The following is a 20,356-nucleotide window of genomic DNA, read 5'->3' as shown; positions in this document are numbered from 1 at the left end:
ATAGAATTGGGGCTGCATTAAAAACTGAGGCCAGTCATAAGTTGTGTATAACTGGGGGACATAAGGAAGCCTGGAATTGGATGATATCTTTATGATACTCGAAAGCAGGAGTCAGCAATCTGTGGCCTTTCAACCAATTCTAGCCCGTGCCACTTTTGTACATATTGGCATATTGGAATACAGGTAGACCCCTTCTTTTGCCTATTGTCCGTGGCTACTTTTGCACGATAGGGACAGAGTTGAGTTGTTGCAACAGAAACCATATGGTCTACAAAACGTAAAATATTTGCTATGTGGCCCTGTTCTAAAGCATCTTCACCCCCTAGAAGGAAAGGAATAATCCCATCGCATTTACGGGGTTGGCAAGATTAGTTATATTCAGGGGAATGCTAATGAGCTACTTCTAGCTTTAAAAAGACCGTCATGCCGAAATGTCGGGACCCCTACATGCATGACTATGATGTCCAGAGAGTGGCACCATTGTCTTTCAATTGATCATCCATGTCATGGGCCAGACGTCGAGTCACTTACTGTCAGCAGCTTAGCAGCTTGGCCTCAAGGGTCACAGTCACCTTGGGCCAACATGGACTTCTGTTTATAGATTTGATTGGATTTTTATATACTTTTCACATTGAAATGAATCTGAACAACCAAGAGATGGGGTTACTTCATTTTGTTAATGCCGTTTTTACTACAAGTTAGTAGTATTAATGACATTCCCTCGTATGGTGGAAAGAACTTTGGATTTTCCACTAAAAAAGCTGTCTTCTTAGCTTTAAAAGGAGGAAATTGCAACATTACATGGTTATGTAATGGAATCATAGATGTTCAACTCAAAAACCACTTTATACCTTTCATGAGCAATGTTTTGAGACTCACAGCCAGGGCAAAGCAGGATAAGCATATTGGTCTATTTTGCAGATGGAAAGAGTGCGGGAGCGGGCAGACAGAGACATGGAGAGATGGAAACGTTGGGTATTTTGCTCACAATCTCATGACAATTAGACATAAAATTGAGACTTGAACCCAAGCTTCTTGACTTTGAATTTAGAGCCTCTCATCTACATGACCCTACTCCAAATTTACCCTCAAGGTCATGAGAACAAAAGTTAAATGAAAACCATGCCCTTCCTAGCCCAGGCCAACCCCAGCATGTCTAACATGTTCCTCATGCAAACCCAGCCCCATCCAGTTCACAGCAAACCAAACATGTGGGAGACGCCCCTTCTAACTATTGGTTCTGGTTGTAGACTGCACTCACTGGCCCCATCAGAGTGCAGGAAGTCTCAGGTGAATTCACCACCTGCAGCTCAAATCTTTTCTTCAAAAGAGAATGCTCCAGGCTGAACTGATTTTCTGCTTGAATTCTGATATGCCTCACTTAGGACCTACAGTGTTCATGGTATTTGCCAGGAAATAAAGAATTTAAAAAGTCAACTTAAGGTAACATAAACCAGAGGAGGAGGTAAAGAAGCAGATCAAAGAACATGCTGTCTAGCCTTTTTTGGGTTCTTCTGCTGAAACCAGAAGAAAATCCCTTCCCTTTAAAGAATATTTACTTTATAATATAATCTGATATTCTTACTTATGCCTAGAGTGGTTTTGGTCATCCAATAAGGATGATGTTGGTCGCCTTCTTTCAGAATGCAGTCCGTGCTTCACTAGTAAACTTAGATTGAAGCTTTCTTTACATAGCTTAAAACATTTTCAGAGTCCTTTGGAAAAGGTAAACAATGACTTTTCATTTAAAATGCGAGTGTGAATTTATTTGCACATGCACTCATTCATAGCCATGCATAGCTATTCATTCACTGATACCGTTTCTTGGGTAGGTATTTGGGTCAGCTGAGACAAAGATGTAGGTCCTGCGTAAGAGGCGTGCGCTTGACAGAGAGCTTGGCTTTGGCCCAAGCTCCTTCCCGGAGACAGTGCAGCCCAGGTGATTCAAAGGCGGGCCAGATAAGACCTAGACTTTCCTAGTCAATTATACCTACCCTCTGATAAATCCTTTACCGTCATTTTTACCCACATGTAAGTGTGCCCTTTGAGCACTGGGCAGGAAAGAGCTGGCGATGCCTTCCCAGCAGAAGCGGATTCACTTGTAAAGTTAATGAAGCTTAAACTTTAGGCTCCCATTCTTACACGAGCCCCTTCTAAGATCCTGGGAGGGACCGTAGCTGTGTGTTCTGATGGTATGCAACGTTTGTAAAAGACTTTTTGTACTATTTTTCTTTAATGGAACCCCCAAAATGCATGTTTCTCAGGCCCCACAAAACCTGAATCAGACCTGTCCCCAACTCTGAATGACCCTGGAGGTGAAAGTGTGCAAAGGGATCCAGCTGCCTCTTCCTCTTCTCCTGGCAGTGAGTGGGGCCTGCAGTGAGCACTGAACAAGGGCTTGGAGCTCTGGGAGCAGCTCTGGTACAGCAGTGCTTCTGAGTAAAACAGATTCTTCACGGCCGTTCCCACCGCCACCATCATCACCCTCTGCCTGCCTCCGCCGTCTGCCTCCGGAGTGGATTAAACAGAATGAAGCGACGGGCAGGGCCCACATCGAATTTCTCAATAGCACACATCCTACCCAATTTGTGTTGCATAGACTAGTAATCTACACATGCTCACACGCACACACGCACACGCACGTGTACATGCACACACGTGCACGCGTGAAGCCTTAGAAACTGAACATAAGGAGTGGCATCAAGGTCAGGAGTGGGTGTCTCTGTCTTTTCTGTCTTGAGAAGCTGTTAATAATGCAAATTCTGGTTTTGGTAGCTAGGTTGCAGTCAAGAGTCAGTTGAGGAAGACTATCCTGAGACATTCCTAAGACCTTCGTTACCTTCACGGCCAGGGGTTGGGAACTGCTCTGTGTATGGTGTGACAGCAGCACAACGGATTTAAGAGAATGCTCAGCTCCCTGAAATGTCCCTGTCTCTCTTGAGCACAGCCCCGCCTAATGCCGGAGTGAGCTGCCCTCCCCCTGCCCTCAGTTCCCTCGAAACCCAAGAGGCACAGCTCTGTGGTTTAAATTGAAGGAGATGTGCTTCACACAAATGACCTTTCCTCCTGAGGTGGCACCTATGAAAACATCAGGCCTCTTGTTTTAATTCAAACCCATGTGCTGCAATTTTTATTTAATTTAAAACTAAGTGAGAACTGGGAGTTGCTGAAAGGAAGAGAAATGTTACTCCCAATGGAGCCCCGCACATTCCTGCAACCTCTGTGACCTGGGGACTGTGGCCTGTCGGTGACAGAGCCTCATGCAGAGCGACTGCACTGAGCCACTGAGCCAGACAAGACAGAGGCCCCGAGCCCCTGGGCAGGTTGAACACGTCAGAGAGCATGCTCCGCAATGTGCTGGTTTCTGCTGCACGGAGACACTGACACCCCAATGTGCCCTATCTTATAAACTAGAAGGGTTTCACAAGGGAGGGTGGCTGCAGTGTACAGATATAACATGGAACCTCATCCCTGCGCTCAGATGCCCTAAAGACAGCACCAGCGCTGCCAGGCTTGGCTGCTAATATTTGTTGCTCATTGGGTTGTCCATCCGCTCTCATTAGCGTTCAGCACCAATGGATTAAGAGAAAGGCATACAGAAAAACCCATCGATCAGGAAAATTTTTATGCTAGCCTTCATTTTTTACCCTCATGGTGAAAGACTGCCATTGTTATTCAAGTTTGGGAAACTATTTTGCAGCTCACGGAACACCAGTGTGCTATGGGAGGACAGTGTACTACGAGGAATGGCTTAAGAACCACTGTGCAGGAGGCCCCCTTTCTCACTGTCTTTTTGGTGAGCCATCAGTTGGGCCCTGGTCAGAGCCAATTTGAGACTTTGGCCCTTAAGGAGCCTTGACCAGCAGAATGTCAGTTCAGCCAGGAAGAAAACATGTAGACTTCATGAAAGCGAAGAGCCATGGTCATTGTTTCAGTGCCTAGGAACAAGAATCTGTATCTGTGACAATCCAAGCCAAAGGAACGCCATTAAGCCACAAGGACGGTCTCACAATTCCCAGCCTCCACATAAAAGGGACACTTCCATGTGCTCTCTTGATCCTTGATACCCAAAGTGTAGTCTTCAGGCCATCTGGCATCACTTGGGAGCTCCCCAGAAATACTGAATCCAAACCTGCCTTCTAACAAGATCCCCAGGTAATTTACATGCACATGAAAGTTTGAGAAGCACATCCCAGAACGTCATCGCAATTCATGGCTTCTGTTCTGAGCTTCTGTCTTCCATCTATTTCTCTCACTTCATTCTGATTGTTTTAAACCCTCCCAAATGCTAATCTTGCTTCTTGTTCTTCCATTTGCCATCTCAACATAGCAGCATAGCAGTGTTTGGCCAGTTACTGAATTTCTTCCAGTTCCTTGAGCATGCTGACTTTCCCCCTATTCACTCAGCCTCTCCCTCTGCCCAGAACCTTTTCTACACCCACCCCCCCCCTCACTCTTTTATTCAGCTATTCCTGTTGTTCGTTAGATCTCGGCTTAGACTTCAATTCCTGTAGAATGTCTTGGTGATTCCTCAGGTCTGGGCTGGCCCATCTCGTCTGTTTTCATAGACCCAACACTACTCCTCTCCTAGGACTCATCACATTCTATTGTGGTTTTTGGTTTGCCTGCCTGTATGCCCCTCTAGACTGGGAGCTTTGTGAGGCCAATGCTTATCTGTTTAGTTTACTCCTTACCTCAGCACCCAGCACACTATAATTTTAACAAAACAAAAAGGTTTCATTTGTCAATCTCCATCCTTAAAATTACTGTTGCTTAGCTCCTACCTGTAAAACCAAGCAAGCTGGGTCTGAGAGTCTGAGAGCTGCTTATGGGCCTAATTCCAAAATTGGAAATTCCCAGAGCTTGTAGAGCAGGATGGTCAGGAAAGCATAACCTTCCACAAACAACTGGTGCATGTATAGGCAAATGAATGAACAAACTACAACATTGTCTAAATGTTGTACACTACAACATTGTCTAAATGTGTCTAAATTTGTACTCTTCACTAAAATGCTACTTAAGCAATAATAATTTTAAGGACAGACTTCAATCAACAAATAAAACCTTTTTTTTTTTTTTTTGGATGAAAGAAAATAGTTTTTACCTACTCACTGCTGGCCAAAAAGCCCTTTCCTGAGTGTTGATAACAGAAATATTGTTTGCACTCTTCAAAGGTAGTATTCGGGTCTGAGAACATTTTTCAGGTCTTTGCTTGCTCTGTGTTGGGGAGATGGGTTTCTTTTCCAGTTATACACCTGAGATTTTATTTAAAACCTTGGGACTTTTACACAAGCCAGGTGATTTGAATCAAGAATCAGGCTAAACCTAACTTCAACTTAGGAAAAGGTTTTGTTTTTTAGGTTTTTTGTTTTTGTTTTTTTTAAGTACATGTAAAGGTTATCTGAGATTCTAAGCCCTCTAAGCAACAGGACTCTTTCCTTCTCTCTTCCCTTGTTCGTACTTTCAGAGAGAGAAAGGTTGGATGACACTTTCATGATGTCAAACATTCCTTGTCAGGCCTATGTCTTTGCAGGGCTCCACCCAGAATCCGGTGTTCTCTCTCCCTTTTGTGCTATAAATCCTTCTTGCTGTGGGCATACCTTGTGCAGTTGATTAGGCCAGTATCTCTTCCTTACCAGTACAAGGACACTAACCAGATAATGTGGCACACACTCAGAACTTTTTCCTCCATCGGAGGAGATGAACTTCCACCAAGCCCCAATCCCTCTCACGTGATACCCACTGTGGCCTAGGGCAGGCGTTAGAGAGCAAAGTGGCCCAATGGAGTACGTCTTCAAATGGGACAGGGATAACCAGCTTATGCAGGAAATGAGTCATGAAAATGTCTTAACCAGTGTGTCAAGCAATCACAGAAATGTCCTCTTGAATAATGAATCAGTACAGCAGCATTGCTGTGACAAAGATAAGCATAGTCGAGCCATATGAATTGCAGATCCCATTAAGTCCTCAGAATTTTAAACACTGAGTAAATTTATGTGATTATGATAAATTCAGAAGAGCCCAGAAGTAGCTGAGAACTGTGGTCAGCCCCGTAGAGTTGTTTTCTCCTGTAATTAGGACAAAACATGATCATTCTTCACTTAGCTACAAAATAAATTTACAATAAAAATTACTAGTGCTTGCATTTTTGTGCAGCAAATTAGATTCTGCTATTTGGCATGCCACAATATTTTCTAACTAGGAACTATTGTTTTGGTGAAGTGTAGTGAGCTCAGGCTTCGAAGTGGGCACAGCCGCACGGGGGTCTGTGACGAACTCTCTCCAAACCTCAGTTCCATTGGCTAAAAATTGGGATAATAATGTTTACCTTAGATGGTCAGTGCTGAAAACCAGACTAGAAAATGTATGCACCATGCCTGGCCCTGGGACTGTTTCCGAGGAAACACTCAGCGAATGACAACATGGTTTCCATCACTTTCTTTAACCACTACAGCTGAGAGAGTCGTCAGTGCTTCACGGAGATGTGATTCCTATGGACTCACAACTGCTCTTGGGAAAACTTCTTACCAGAGACTGAAATATTCCTTCCAAAGGGGGTTTGGCTGTCAAATCCCTGCGGAAGACACAGCCTGAGGCCATGCTAAGTGCTAGCGCCATACCTGTGGAAGGCAAGACCCAGGGCTTCTTATCCTTCCCTTCATTTAAGGACAATTATTAAAACTCTACCTTTAATTGCAGCAGTGACTTACTTGTGGCACTAATATGTGAATCAAAATGTTGTGACTCCAAGTACCAGCTTTTGTAAGGAGAATACACTGTAGCCTACTCGGGGACAAATAAGCCCATGCAAAATGCCACTATCTACTTAGACATTTATTGAGTGTGAGAAAGTGGCAAGATCTTGTACATCATTCGACCATCCTATATGGTGAGAGACTTTGACCAAAACAAGAGAAAGCCAGCCCTTGACAGACTCGGAGTAATGAAAGGAGACAATCCAGAATGCCTGTCGCCTCTCCCTGGAAGTATACAGGAAAATAAATGATTTTATCATTTAATTCAGGAACTTACTGTGTACATTTTGGTTTTTCAGGATGTCAAGAGTGTCACAAATATCTGAATGATATTTTGAACCAAAGTAACCTGTCTGTCCACTGAAACAAACAAATGGACTACATTATTTTTTTTCATATTTTATCCTGAATTTGCTTACTAATTGCTTGTTGTGGCATTATGTAGACATAAGCTTAGAAAACTACCCACATATGTGAACCAATTTCAAAAAATTAGCCTGTCTAGGCCAGGCACAAATCCTAATTCTGCCCTGGGTTGTGTGGCTAGACTTCAAAGAAGTCATTAAGATTGACTCAAATAAGTTATATATGCAAATGAACAAGAAGCAGTTACATTTAAAAATGCCTTGTGATAAATTTTCATACGGTCATTAAATAGTTTAGGAATTTATGGTATTAACCCTGATATATTGGGTATGTTCAAACGCTTTTTAGGCAACCAAGTCCTTCACAGACAGACCAAACCTCTGTGAATAGGGCTGGGACCCAACCCCACAGCCCAGCTTCCCACTGACTCTTTCTGGAAGGCTCTTCCAAAAGCACCAGGGACTTTTAGAGACCCTGGATCTGCATGAATGCAGAAGCAGACACGAAAGCAAGTGCCCAGCCTATGAATGACAGCCTTGCACTCCCTTACAGGATCCCTGGTCCCATCTACCACACTCTTCCCCTAGTGCCTGAAAAATGTCACTGGACTTTGCTGGAGCTCCGTTAAATTCTATGAATAAACCTGAAAGTGCACATGTTAATAAGTATTTCAACACATGACTTTTAGGAGGATAGTGTGCTATCCTTCCTGAACAGATTTCTTCCTTCTAATTGTTTTCTTCCTGGAAGAAGTTTCATTTGGGCTGCAGAAGAAAATGAGAGTTTTGACTGGACAGTAAAAATCCTGTCATTTTAGATTGGCGTGGCCTGGGCTGGGGGTTGGGTGAGGAGTAACATAATGTCAGTGATGCTGGGGAAAGGGAGAGAGAGGGGTGGGAAGGAAGGAGGGAAGTAAAGGGGAGAGAGAGAGAGAGAGAGAGAGAGAGAGAGAGAGAGAGAGAGAGAGCTGGAGAAGGGGAGCAAAAGACAAAACATCTATTTCAAAATGTTGCCTCAGTTTGATCTTCTGCCTAGGAAAGGGGAAGGATCTTTTCCTCTTCACATAGTTCCTTAAAATTCAAATTTTTAAGATAACCATGATTTTTTATCTCTGCTATGGATTAAGTATTCAATAGAGGGGATGAAACACAGATTGAATAACCAACTATAATATTTATTATGTAACCTTGACCACTCCATCCCTGCCAGCCCCTATTTCCTTATCTTTTAATAACTATTCTGTGATTCTATAGGACATGCAGGGAGAGAGATGTAGGGTAAGTGGATGTAGAGAGACTTAGGATAGGCTGAGCTGCTGGAATACACAGAATCCAAAAATTCAGTGGTTGAACCACAGTAGTAAATACTCTCAGGCCAGAACTGATATTAACATGGGGACAGGGAAAAAGAGTCCTATTTTCCAAATGGTGCTTCAGATATCACCAGGCTCCTTCTATTTTGTAGCACCACAATTCCCTAAGACACGGGTTTTAAAAGTATGGTGCCTGGACTAGGAGTATCAGCATTACCCCAGGGACTTGTTAGAAATGCAAATTCTCTGGCTCCACCTTGACCCATTCAATCAGACCCTCTAGGGATAGAGTCCGGCAATCCAAGGTTGAATAAGTCCTCCAGGTGATTCTGATGTAGCTAAAGTTTGGGAACCACTGCTATAAGGACACACTGTGATGGTAAAAGGAGAAAGAAAGACTGGGGCAAGGACAGCTGCTTCTTAAAAGTCTTGACCCGGGAACTCCATGCATCACTGTCGCTCTCATTTCACTGGTGAGAACCAGCCCTATGGCTATATCTAGCTGCAAGAGATGCTAGGAAATTTAGCTTATGCAGTTATAGCAGCATACCATGTATGATAAGAATGGGTTCTGGTGGACAGATAGCCACCTTTGTCAGAACAGCCCACTGTAGTAGGGACAGTATCACCATTTATAATATTGCTCCTCTGGGAAAAGCAATCCACTGTCTAGAGTTTCTCAAGCCCAGAAACTGTTGATATTTTGGACCAGATAATTATTTTTTATTGGGGGCTGTCTTGTACATTATAGGATATTTAGCAACACCCCTGGTCTCTACCCACTACATTAACATTAGTGCCCCCACCACCACCACCTCCAATTGGGAACACCCATAAATGTCTCCAGACGTTGCCAAATATTCCCTAGGGGACAAAATCACTCATGTTGAGAACCACTGGTCTAAACAGAAAGCTTATAACTTGTCCTTTAGAACACAACCTTACCATAAGTTGTGTACTGCTCATAGGATGTTTTCTTTTTTCTGATCTCTTTTAGCCTTTCTCTTGAAATCTTCTATTGAAGATCTCAGCTAGTAGCAAGAATAATTCCATAGTTAACTGCCACATCTACCTTACCTACATAAAAATAAACTTCCAAAGCTACAGGCATCTGTGCATGTTGACTTAGAGATGTGACAGAGCTAATCTTATTTACAATTACCTTTCCTGGCTGCCCAAGGCATCCAAAAACAAACTTCATATTATGCAAAAATATACTGAAGTTAGTTGCATTCTTTTTCAGTGTACTTAAGTTTAAATGATTCAAGTTCAGGGAGAGAGATGAAGGAAAGAAAGTTCTGCTTGCCTAACACAGACTTTGTTTCCAGAAAAACTCAATTTATTTTTGAATGCAAAAGGCTTTTCCATTGGAACAATGTGTTGGCTTCACTTCTATGTGACAAAATGGTGTTGAACTGAAAATGGAGCTGTGTGGCAAGGCTGTACTATCCTGGAAAATGTATTTTGAACCAAACTGACATTTTAGCTGAAAGTAGTTATCCTTTGCAAGGTCATGGGACTTCAGCAAGGGTAAAAGCAATGCATAATTGAATTTTAGACCTAAATTAAGGTTTGAGTTATCAGATTAATGATAACGATGTGTTAAATCTTTGAAATCAAACCCCTCACAGTACTTGAAATGAAAGGGAAAAAGGGATTGCAATGGATTATATCCCAAATGTCTGAGGGACATTTCTGTTAAAAAAATGGATTGGTTTCTCAGGGACATTTCTGCATTCCTGTCCATCTGCTGCTCATTTTCATTTGGGTTCCAGCTGTGTTTCAGATGCAAAATATGACCTTTCCCTCATCTATTCATCCAATGCTTGAGGAAAGCTTACTCCAAGAGAGGCACCAATCTAGCAGCAAGTCTTCTCTTACCGAGTTCTTGTGAAGGGACACAGATCTTAAGATTAAAAAATAGACATAAAAATTTCAGATGATGATAATTGCAATAAAAGACATACAAAAGAAGACCTAGGTTAAAGTGAGGGTACTTAGAAAGTCAGGGCAGCCATTCTGAGCGCTGAGACGATGAGAACAGCCAGAGGCAGCCTGGAAGGAAAGCTGGAGGTGGGAGGAGCGGTATGTACAAAGGCCTTGATGCGGGAGCAAACTTGGCTTAAAATGCATTTTATCTTCCTACACCTCAAGCATTAAACTTTCCAGCCATCTTCCCACACTCTCCAGTATAAAGACTAACCTCTCCCCTGAAGTTCAGACTCTTAGATCCAACCGCCCACTCAGCCTCTCCTCTTGCATTTGAAACTAATAGGCATCTTGGAGCTCACATGGCCGGCACATAATCCTTGATCTCCCCCATACACCCAAACACACTCTTCCCACAGTTTTCCCAATTCTTCTGATTATACAGTCATAAATTCTTGGAGTTCTCTCTTCTTCTCATACCCCTCTCCCCCTATCAGCACATATTCTTGCCTTTTGACCTTATTCCAGCATCTATCATGCCACCACCTTGTCTGATCTACTTTCACTTCTTGCCAGGACTAATCCAGCAGCCTTTCTCACTGACCTTCTACCTCCAGCCTGGAAATCTGTTTTACATAGCAGAGCCAGAGTCATCCTTTTAAGCATGAGACAGATAATATCACTACCCTGCCAAAAAATTTCCTAAAGTTTTCATCTCAAAATAAATTTCAAAAGCCTTGCTACTCAAGAACCTAACAGGATCTGGCTGATTCCAGCCACACCATTCCCTTTGCTGCTACTCCAACAGCCAGGCACATCCTTGCCTCAGGGCCTTTGCACCTACTGTTCCAGAAGCCTGTTCTTATAGATATGCACATGGCCTCTCCCTCATTCCATTAGAGTCACTGTTCAGATGACACCTAACCAGAGTGGCTTTTCTAACCACCTAAACACCCACACCCCACCCTTCACATAAATACATTCTCTAGCTTCTTACCCTACATGATTAGTACCCCACCATATATATATGGAGAAAGAGAGAGAGAGACACAGAGAGAGAGAGAGAGAGAGAGAGGGAGAAAGAGAGAGAGAGAGAGAGAGAGTTAGAGTTAGAGTTTTATCTATTTCAAACTAATCTGGAAGCTCCTTTAAGGCAGAGACTATCTCTTGGTTACTGCTATCCCCTGGAGCCTGAAGGACTGAAGGAATGAATATTTGACTACCACCACCTCATATCTAGAGGATCTGAAACCACTGTAATCGTTCAATTTAAAAGCATTTACTGAGTTTCATGCTTTGGGTACAAAGAGAGATATAAGAGCTGTGTAAAAAAAGGTGTAATTCCAACATTTTAAAAGATTCAAAATTCAGTGTAAAGAACAGATCACATTAAACTACTGATTTATCTCAGACTATCATTTGGTAACATGTTAAATGACATAAACAATATTAAATGGCATGAGTAATATGTTTTACAGGATTTCTAAGACAGAGGGAACACGTGGACTGGAGTATTCCGGGGAAAGTTCATGGGGGTGGAACAGAGGCAGAAAGAAGTGAAACAATGGGTTAACAGTGGATCATGACACAAAGGGAAGGATAACAGTTGTTATGGGGACAGAGAAGACCACCTTGTTTGTATGAAAAGTTCTCATTAAAGAACAGGCAAGTGAGAAAAGTTGGGTGAGGTGCTGAAGGATTTCTATGGTGGTGGGAAGCCACTTATGGTTGGTGAACCTCAGAAAGCTAGGTTTTGAGGAAACTGTTCAAAGGGGCATGGATAGTCTGGAAGGAGGAGAGGATGAAGGCCGGGACGCCAAGAGACCAGAGTGTCTGTCAGGGGTGCAGTCAGGTGTGAGGTGTTGGGCCTTGGACCAAGGTAGTAGAGAGGCAAGTGAGAGGAGCCTGAGCTGTCATGTGACTCACTCTCTGCTGAAGCTGCATCTGTAGTTAGGACACTGGCGTCAATAACTACATATATTTTTAAGTTCCATAGCTAAGTTTGACTTGAACTTCTGGTTGAAAACCACAAGTCTAGTCTTCAAACCTCCGTTTCGAGATGAGACAACACAGATCCAGATAAGGCACCTGCTTATCATCATGCACCCAGTCAGGGCAACACTAAGAGCACATCCCATGTCTCTTGACTCTCAATATAAGGCTTTCAGGGTCCCAATAAACAAGGAAAGGGCCGAAGCTAAACTTGAAGAAACAATTACTCAACCATTCCATTGAACTGGTAAGTATCAATTACTTTTCCATATGTAATCTGGAATCACAAAAAATCAGAACATCCATCCACTCACTGCTTTGTTCAACAAATATTTACTGAGCACCTATTATGTGTTTGGCATTGTTCCAGGTGTAGCTAAACAAAGAGCCAGCCAGTTACAATGTAATGTCATAAATTCCCTGATCGGGTTAGCACAGGTTGTACTAGGGATGTAAGTTAGCTGAAAGCAGCCCAGACCTCAGAGGAGGTGTCCTAGGGAAGTCAGTGGCTCAGCTGAGCTCTGAATATCAGTTGAAATTAGGTGAAGTTTGGGTGAGGGTTATAGGAGAAAGAACTGGAGAGAACTTGCATGGGAGAAAATGATTCAGGGATAGAAAGCCATGTTTGCAAAGACCTCTTTAACCCCACCAATGATTTCAACGACTTAAACATTACACATCTGTTGTCAGCAGTCATGATTTGGGCCCTCATGAAGTTCGGCAATCTTAGCTTTTTCTTCATCAGACTATACATACAAAGAATACACTACACCTCTAATCCACCTTGTCTCAGTTTACCTGTGCAGAGAGTCATTTTTGTAGGACAATGAGTCCTAGAATAGAGGAGCCCAAATTTCCTCATCATTATACCCCCCCCACACCGTGTCTTGTGTAATGGACAGTACATAGTGCGTGCTCAATAAATGTTTAGTTTCTGACTATTTCACTGTGCCTTCAATAAAAATCACTTATATTTCTTTGATTTCAGTGTAACTGTATCTACCCTTTACTCACTCAGGAAACATTTGCCTATGTATAAGAGATTCAATTTCACTGTTACTCTTTAAAGATAAACAGGAAGCTGCACTTTTTCTGCGGCTGGGGTTCTTGCTAGAAAGCTGTCCTCAGCTCAGTAATCCTCTATTGGTATGAATAGTACACCAACATAAGTAACATAAGGATCCCTTAGAGGCCAATTTTAAATGAAGCCACAATTAAAGGCAGGTAATTCTTTTATTCCCCCAAGATGATGCTAATTTTCCAACTAAGTATATGAAATATGTCAAATCTCTGCAAAGTAAGCCCATCTAAAATAAAATTGTATAGTCTATCAAGTCTCAAAAATATGGATTTATTTCCATTAGTAGGCTAAAACAAAGAGAAAAAGAAAGGTAAATCCAATTAGCCAAAATGTCCATAAAATGGAACAAAACACAAGTTTGACAATGAGTTTTGGATTTCCTGGGTTTCTAAGCAAAATGCTGTGTTTCTTTGGAAATAGTGTTTAGGTGAAAGAAACTCCAAATTCAACATTATTTTTCACTTCTAGTATTTTGCTGATTGCCTAACTAACTGATTTCAATCCTAAAGCCCTCTGTTTCCCACATCCATGGGCACAGAACCTCCACGTAGCAGGTAATCAGTACACACTAGTACAGACTGAATCGTGGCGCCCAAATGCATATGTTGAAGCCCTAAACCCCTATGTGATGGCATTTGGAGATGAGACCTTTGGGAGCTAATTGGGTTAGGATGAGGTTATGAGAGTGGGACCCCTATGCTAGGATTAGTGCCATTATAAGAACACACACCGCAGAGCTTGCGCTCACTCAGTGAGAACATGGCCTTCTGCAAGCCAGGTAGAGAGCTCTCACCAGAACCTGACATGCACACCTGATCTTGGTCATCCTAGCCTCCGAAACTGTGAGAAGTAAATCTCTTGTTGAAGCTCACAGTCTGTGGTATTTTGTTAATGTCTGACGAAGATACACATGTTGAATGAAGTAATGAATGGCCATTGATTTGACAGTTGTCTGGGCTACACATGTGTGATAAATAACTTCGGAATCACAAATGATGAGTGGGACATAGGCAATAGTTCTTACCTGGAGTTCTAAGTTAGCTTTACTTTGTCCACTTGGCAACCTCACCTCAGTTTCATGCTTCCCATGCTGCCAGGCCATCCCACATGTGTGACATGTGCTATATGTGCCACATGTGACCAGGGCTGCAGACAGATGACCCCTTCTCCCAAAACGCCCCATGGTTTTTTAGGCGGTCATCATGTAGAGAAGGCATCCTCTTATCAACATCTTAGAGTCTGGCCCTAATTAGCAATATTTCTCAACTTGCCACAAGTACACGTCAGCGGCTGCACTTTTTTCCCCCCCAGAGATCTCTACATTACATCCTATAAATAGAGAGCTTTATATATAGGATATATATTTTTTAGAAGCCAGAACAACAGAAATCTTTTGAGTATACTTTAAAACCAAGAACTGCTCATGTAGAGATAATTTAGATTTAAGAGCAGTTAGGCTAGCAACATAATAGCAATACATTATTAAACATATTTAGGAAGATAAATGATTGTGATCTTCCTTGTCTTTGATATCTAACATGAGAGAGTTTACAATAAGCCTGGTAGAGCAAGTTAACTCTTATTCCAGTCTCTGTTCTTTTTCTTCTTGCAAAAAGACCCAGTAAACAAATACACACACACACAGTCAAAAAATAAAAACAAATACTTAGAGTCTCATCATTTAATACTTTAAATACTCACTACTTAATTGGGGGTAATACTCCTTTATGGCCATTCAAACAATGTGAGCTTGAGGAAAAGAGAAAAATAAAAAGAGTGCCATCTATCGCCTGTCTGGAACTGTTAGGAGCTTTACTTGGCCTCAGATACAGAAGTCGGTTGCAAGACTGTTTCCTTGAGTTTTCATTCCCTAATGACACCATTTGTATTTCCTGGAGGGAACATTATGAAACTACCCCCCCCCCCCCGTATCAAAGGTTATTAACATCCCCCTCTGGTTCTCAGCTGGGTCTGAGTGCATGAACATCTCTTGTGGGGACTTGCCTTGTTGAGTGCAGTCATCTCAAGTGTTCAGAATTTCTGATGTATAAGAACTTTCTTTTATTAATATCTACTTTAAATGTTACCTTTTTTATCTTCAGGCCATTGCCTTGTCTACATGGAGTCAGAATAATTTCCTTCTTCTATTACATTTTGTTCCTTAAAGGTATTTTATAATCAGAATGCATGTTCCTTTCTTGCTGAGGCTTTCTTGTGTCAGGCAAAATATATTAAATCTCTCTAGTCTAACCCTTTGGATCTTCTTTTATGCCACTTGTCTCTTGTATATTCTCAGCATGGAGATAAGAAAGGAGCATTATATTCTAAGTTGGGAACCCAGGGATAAAACCCAGGCTAGTTAGAGTTTTCCTCATCCTACCCTGTATTCAATTTCTAAAATTCTTTTAATGTATGAATAAAGATTTAGAAATTTAGAAATCTAGTAAATATAAAAATGTTATATTTTATATAATACTAAAATTTTATGTGTGTGATTTATACCTCTCTATAAAAATAACCAAATTACTGTCTCTTTGACTTATACTTCCTGTCATTATAAATGTTCATTTGTCCTGTTACCTAATATAACAGGGCCCGTAAATGTCTTGCAAGTCTTGTGTTACCCAAGAGAGTTGCCTTCCATTTTAACTTTTACTTTATTGCTTGTGTTTTTATTTACTCTTCTTCTAAGTCTACATCTCTGCTGTTATTAATGCCATCACACTTGGATTTGAAACTTTGGCGTTTAATCTGTAATGCCTCTCCTTGCAAATATAGTTAATGTGGATTCATGAAAGTCCAATTAGCATATTGCTATTAATGAAGAAAAAACAAAACAGGAAAAAAATCAGGTTTTAATAGGTTAGTTTAAATTATAGTCTTTGTAAAAGTGTTTATTCAGGCTGGAGTAATTCTTCAAAGTTACTTATTAATTATGTTTCAGTGCTCCACAAATTTGATTTTTTAAAAGTAAATGTGCCCAGAAAGATTTTTTTTGTTTAGATATAGACAATATTATTCTAAAATTTTATGGAAAGGCGAAATACCTAGAATAGTTCAAATAATTTTTTAAATGAACTATAAGAATCACTCGACTCAATATTAAGACCTCCTATATATCTACAGTAATCAAGGCAACGTGCCATTAGAAGGACAGACACATAGATCAATAGAATGGGACAGAGGACTCAGAAATAGAGCCATACAACTGGTTTTTGACAAAGACAAAAAAGCAATTTTGTGCAGCAATTGAACATCCATAGGTGAAAAAAGTGAACCTCAACCTAAACCTCATACCTTATAGAAAAATTAATTAATTCAAAATGATCATGGTTTTAAATGTAAAATGTAGAGCTATACAACTTTTAGGAAAAAATAAATAAATATAAGGGAAAAACTTTGGGACCTAGATCTAAGCAAAGAGTTCTTAGACTTTATTTCAAACACATGATTCATAAAAGGAAAAAGCAACAGATTAGACTTCATCAACAAAAAAGCTACAAAATGGGAAGAAATATTTACAAAGTATATATCCAGCAAAGGACTATTATCTAGAAAATTTAAAGAACTCAAAACCCAACAATCAAAAATCCAACAATCCAATTAGAAAATAATATTAAGACATGGAGAGACATTTCACCCAAGAGGGAATAAAGATAACAAATAAGCACATTAAAAAATGTTTAACACCATTAGTCATTAGGAAAATGCAAATTAAAAGCACAATAAGCTTTTCCCACACACCTATTAGAATGGCTAAAATAAACTAATAGTGACAACAATAAATGCTGGTGATGATGCAGAGAAGCTGGACGCCATGTATTGTGGAGGGAATGTAAAATGGTACAGCACTCTGGAAAATAGTTCGGTAATTTCTTTTTAAAATACACAAATACCATATGCCTCAGCAATTGCAGTCCTGGGAATCTACCTCAGAGAAATGGAAACAACGTTCACACACACAGCAGCCTTATCTGTAATCGCCCCAAACTGGAAATGGCCCACATGTCCTTCAATAGATGGGTGGTTCAACAAACTGAAACATCCATACCGTGGAGTATCACTCAGTAATGAAACGGAATGACTATTGGTACATATGGCAACTTGAAAGAATATCCCGAGAATTATGCTGGGTGAAAAAAGACAATTCAAAGAGGCTACATACTTCATGATTCCATCTATATAATATTCTTGAAATGGTAAAGTTATGGAAATAGAACATTGGTTACTGGTTGCCAGAAGTTAAGGAGGAAGTGTGTAAGAGGGAAGTAGATGTAGTTGTAGAAGGGCTGCATATAGGATCTTTGTGGTAAGGAGAATGTCCTGGGTCTAGACTGTATCAATGTCAAAACCCTGGTTGTGATATCGTGCTAGAGTTTGCAAGATGTTATCACTGCGAGGACAGGGTACACACTAAATCTCTATTATGTGTGACAACTGCCTGCAAAGCTACAATGATCTCAAAATAAAAAGTTTAATTTAAAAAAGCAATTGTGTTTGTTAGCAAATTATAAAGCTAAATTCAATTAAATGAGGACAAGATTAGTGCAGATGTTGATTTTCTCCTTTCGGTTTTCTCTGTAAGGTCTGCGAGGAGCGATAGCATTTGCCCTCGCTATCCGGGACACAGAGTCTCAACCCAAGCAGATGATGTTCACCACCACGCTGCTGCTTGTGTTCTTCACAGTCTGGGTGTTTGGAGGGGGGACAACCCCCATGCTGACTTGGCTTCAGATCAGGTGAGTGGCACTGTTTAACCAAGAAAATCAGGATCAGACCTGGCTGTGCTCTTCCTTTTCTGGTGTTGCTGACTTGGTCAGGAGGAGATGGCAGGTCTGTGCATTAACTTGTCCTGGGGGAATTTTGACCTTCATTCACAAGGTGAAACAATATGACATGTCACCAACTAAACTGACCTTTCCAAGACTCCGAGAAACCTCACGGTGGTGTCTGTTTACAGTCCGTCCCTAAAGGGTAATTAATTTCTCTATGAATTCCTTCATTCCACACTATTTATTGAGTACACTGTAATGTGTTAGGGAGTTTACAAAAATGAGTAAGACACAGGTCTTGTCCTCAAGATACTCACAATCCAATAGGATTTATACAGAAAAAGCTGTAATGCCAAGGAAAAAGTGAATTTGTTTTGTTTTTAATTCTTCACAGCATTTACAATAGAACTAGGGACACAGGAAATGCTTGAACATACTTGATTAATGAGCCATGTTTCGCCTGAGGGATGTTATAGACAAAAGTTAGACAATTTCTCAGACAAAAAAGGAGTCAAGTCTTCAGACAGGGACCCTCCAGTTAGTAATGCCTGGAAGGTGATTCTATAAACATGAAAGATGCAGGTACTGCACAATTTGACAAAAATGGGTAGCTGGTGCCAATTCTGAAAGTGAGTAAATCTATTTTTAAGTGTTGCTATCTTTAGGTAAGTGTTTCTTTGACCTGGATCCTCATTTTCATATTCCAGAATGTAATAGTATTTTAGGCATATCACATTGTATTATTCAAAGCCATATGTCTTGCTCGATCACACCATCCCTACCTGGTCCCCGCCCACTCTCTGTAAAGCAAATTCTTCCCATATCTGCCAGGAAAAAAATCCATCTGACTGCAAAACTTCCAAGAAGATTCTTACAGGCAAGGACTCTGTTGTTCCAGCACCAATATAGTGCCTAGTACACAGCAGTACTGAATAAATAATTGCTACACAAAAAATTAAATTAATATAATCACAAATGTGAATTGCTTTTGCTAAGCATTTCCTGATCATTTTCTATCATTTGACAAAGAGGAAGCAGAAGCAGGAAGCTTAGTGTAGGAAACCTTACGCCTGAACTGGACCAAACGGTTACGCATCAAACCAAGTTCAAGGAAGAAAGGACCTCTTGAGGTCCTGTGAATATTGACTAAATGCATAAGAAGGCTTTGACCAAAGGTGAGTGGAGAATGGTATGAAATGCTTGTTGAATTGCTTCTAGGCACATAAATGTGACTATTTCTTTCCCAGTGGTGGCTCCCATAGGCTTCTAGGGCTGAGCACACATACTGCATTCAACTCTACAGCACTGAATCTGCTGTGAACTGTTAGTGAGATAGCGATTTTTTCAGGTTTCTGGAAAATAAAATGCAGTAGGTAGATTCACGCATGGAAAAATTAGGGCTTGGAAAACAAAAGTTAGAGGACACAAATTCCCACAAGATAAAAGTATTAAATACCCTGTCAGGTAAATTAGAATGTTCAGAAAGTAAAAGTGATATCAGCATTTTCTTAAGTAATGCAAATATGACTTATTTTCTCCTGTTGTCTTTCTTTACCTGAACAGGTTGTCCCCAAATCAGTGATGTGTTTTACCCTTAAGTGTTTACCTTACTCCCCTATAGTGGTTTCCACGGGTGTCCACTGACTTCTAATAGATATCTGAAGTCGTGCAGTCTCTTAACATCCAGGCCCGCTGGGAGAGGCAATGATCGCGAGGGGGCTGTAGGCAGGTTAGAAGAATTATGCACATCACAGGACAGGGCCTCATAGGGAAAGACAGTGATGTCAACCACAGCATCCACAGGTGAGGGGCCTGGAGATCAACTTAGCCAGTGTTCTCATGGCCTGCTGGGAGCACCGCATGGGTTGCCAGGTTGTGGAACTGCCCCAGTGGGATGTTAACACTGCGGGCTCCCAATGGCCCAGCTGACTCCATGCCAGATTCAGGCAGCTGCCAGAAGGGCAGAGGGATAAAGGCAGGGCCTGTGCACAGGGACAGGAGCTGACGGGGCTGCAGGCTAACAGGCAAGTGGGAATCTCAGCTGGGAACAAGAGTTCATCTGAAATCAGGGCGGAGAGCCAGTCCCGAGGAATTCAGAGGAAGAAAACTGAAGTGCATAGAGACATGACTACCCAGGAAGTCACCCCAG

General features: G+C 41.3%; 1 protein-coding gene across 2 annotated transcripts in view; it reads left to right on the top strand.

Moving 5' to 3' along the window:
• Positions 1–20,356, top strand: part of SLC9A9 (solute carrier family 9 member A9) — a 571,800-nt gene that overhangs the window by 357,251 nt on the left and 194,193 nt on the right. For both annotated transcript variants that reach the window (XM_081066979.1, XM_081066980.1), the window contains exon 12: positions 18,021–18,174. In XM_081066979.1, the coding sequence (XP_080923105.1) occupies positions 18,021–18,174 (154 nt within the window). The remainder of the gene's footprint in view (positions 1–18,020; positions 18,175–20,356) is intronic.

This window comes from Rhinolophus hipposideros (genome assembly GCF_964194185.1).
Source record: "Rhinolophus hipposideros genome assembly, chromosome: 2".
NCBI classification, from domain to species: Eukaryota; Metazoa; Chordata; class Mammalia; order Chiroptera; family Rhinolophidae; genus Rhinolophus; species Rhinolophus hipposideros.
The sequence above is the reverse complement of the archived record's forward strand: the minus strand, read 5'-3'. Positions and strand labels throughout refer to the sequence as shown.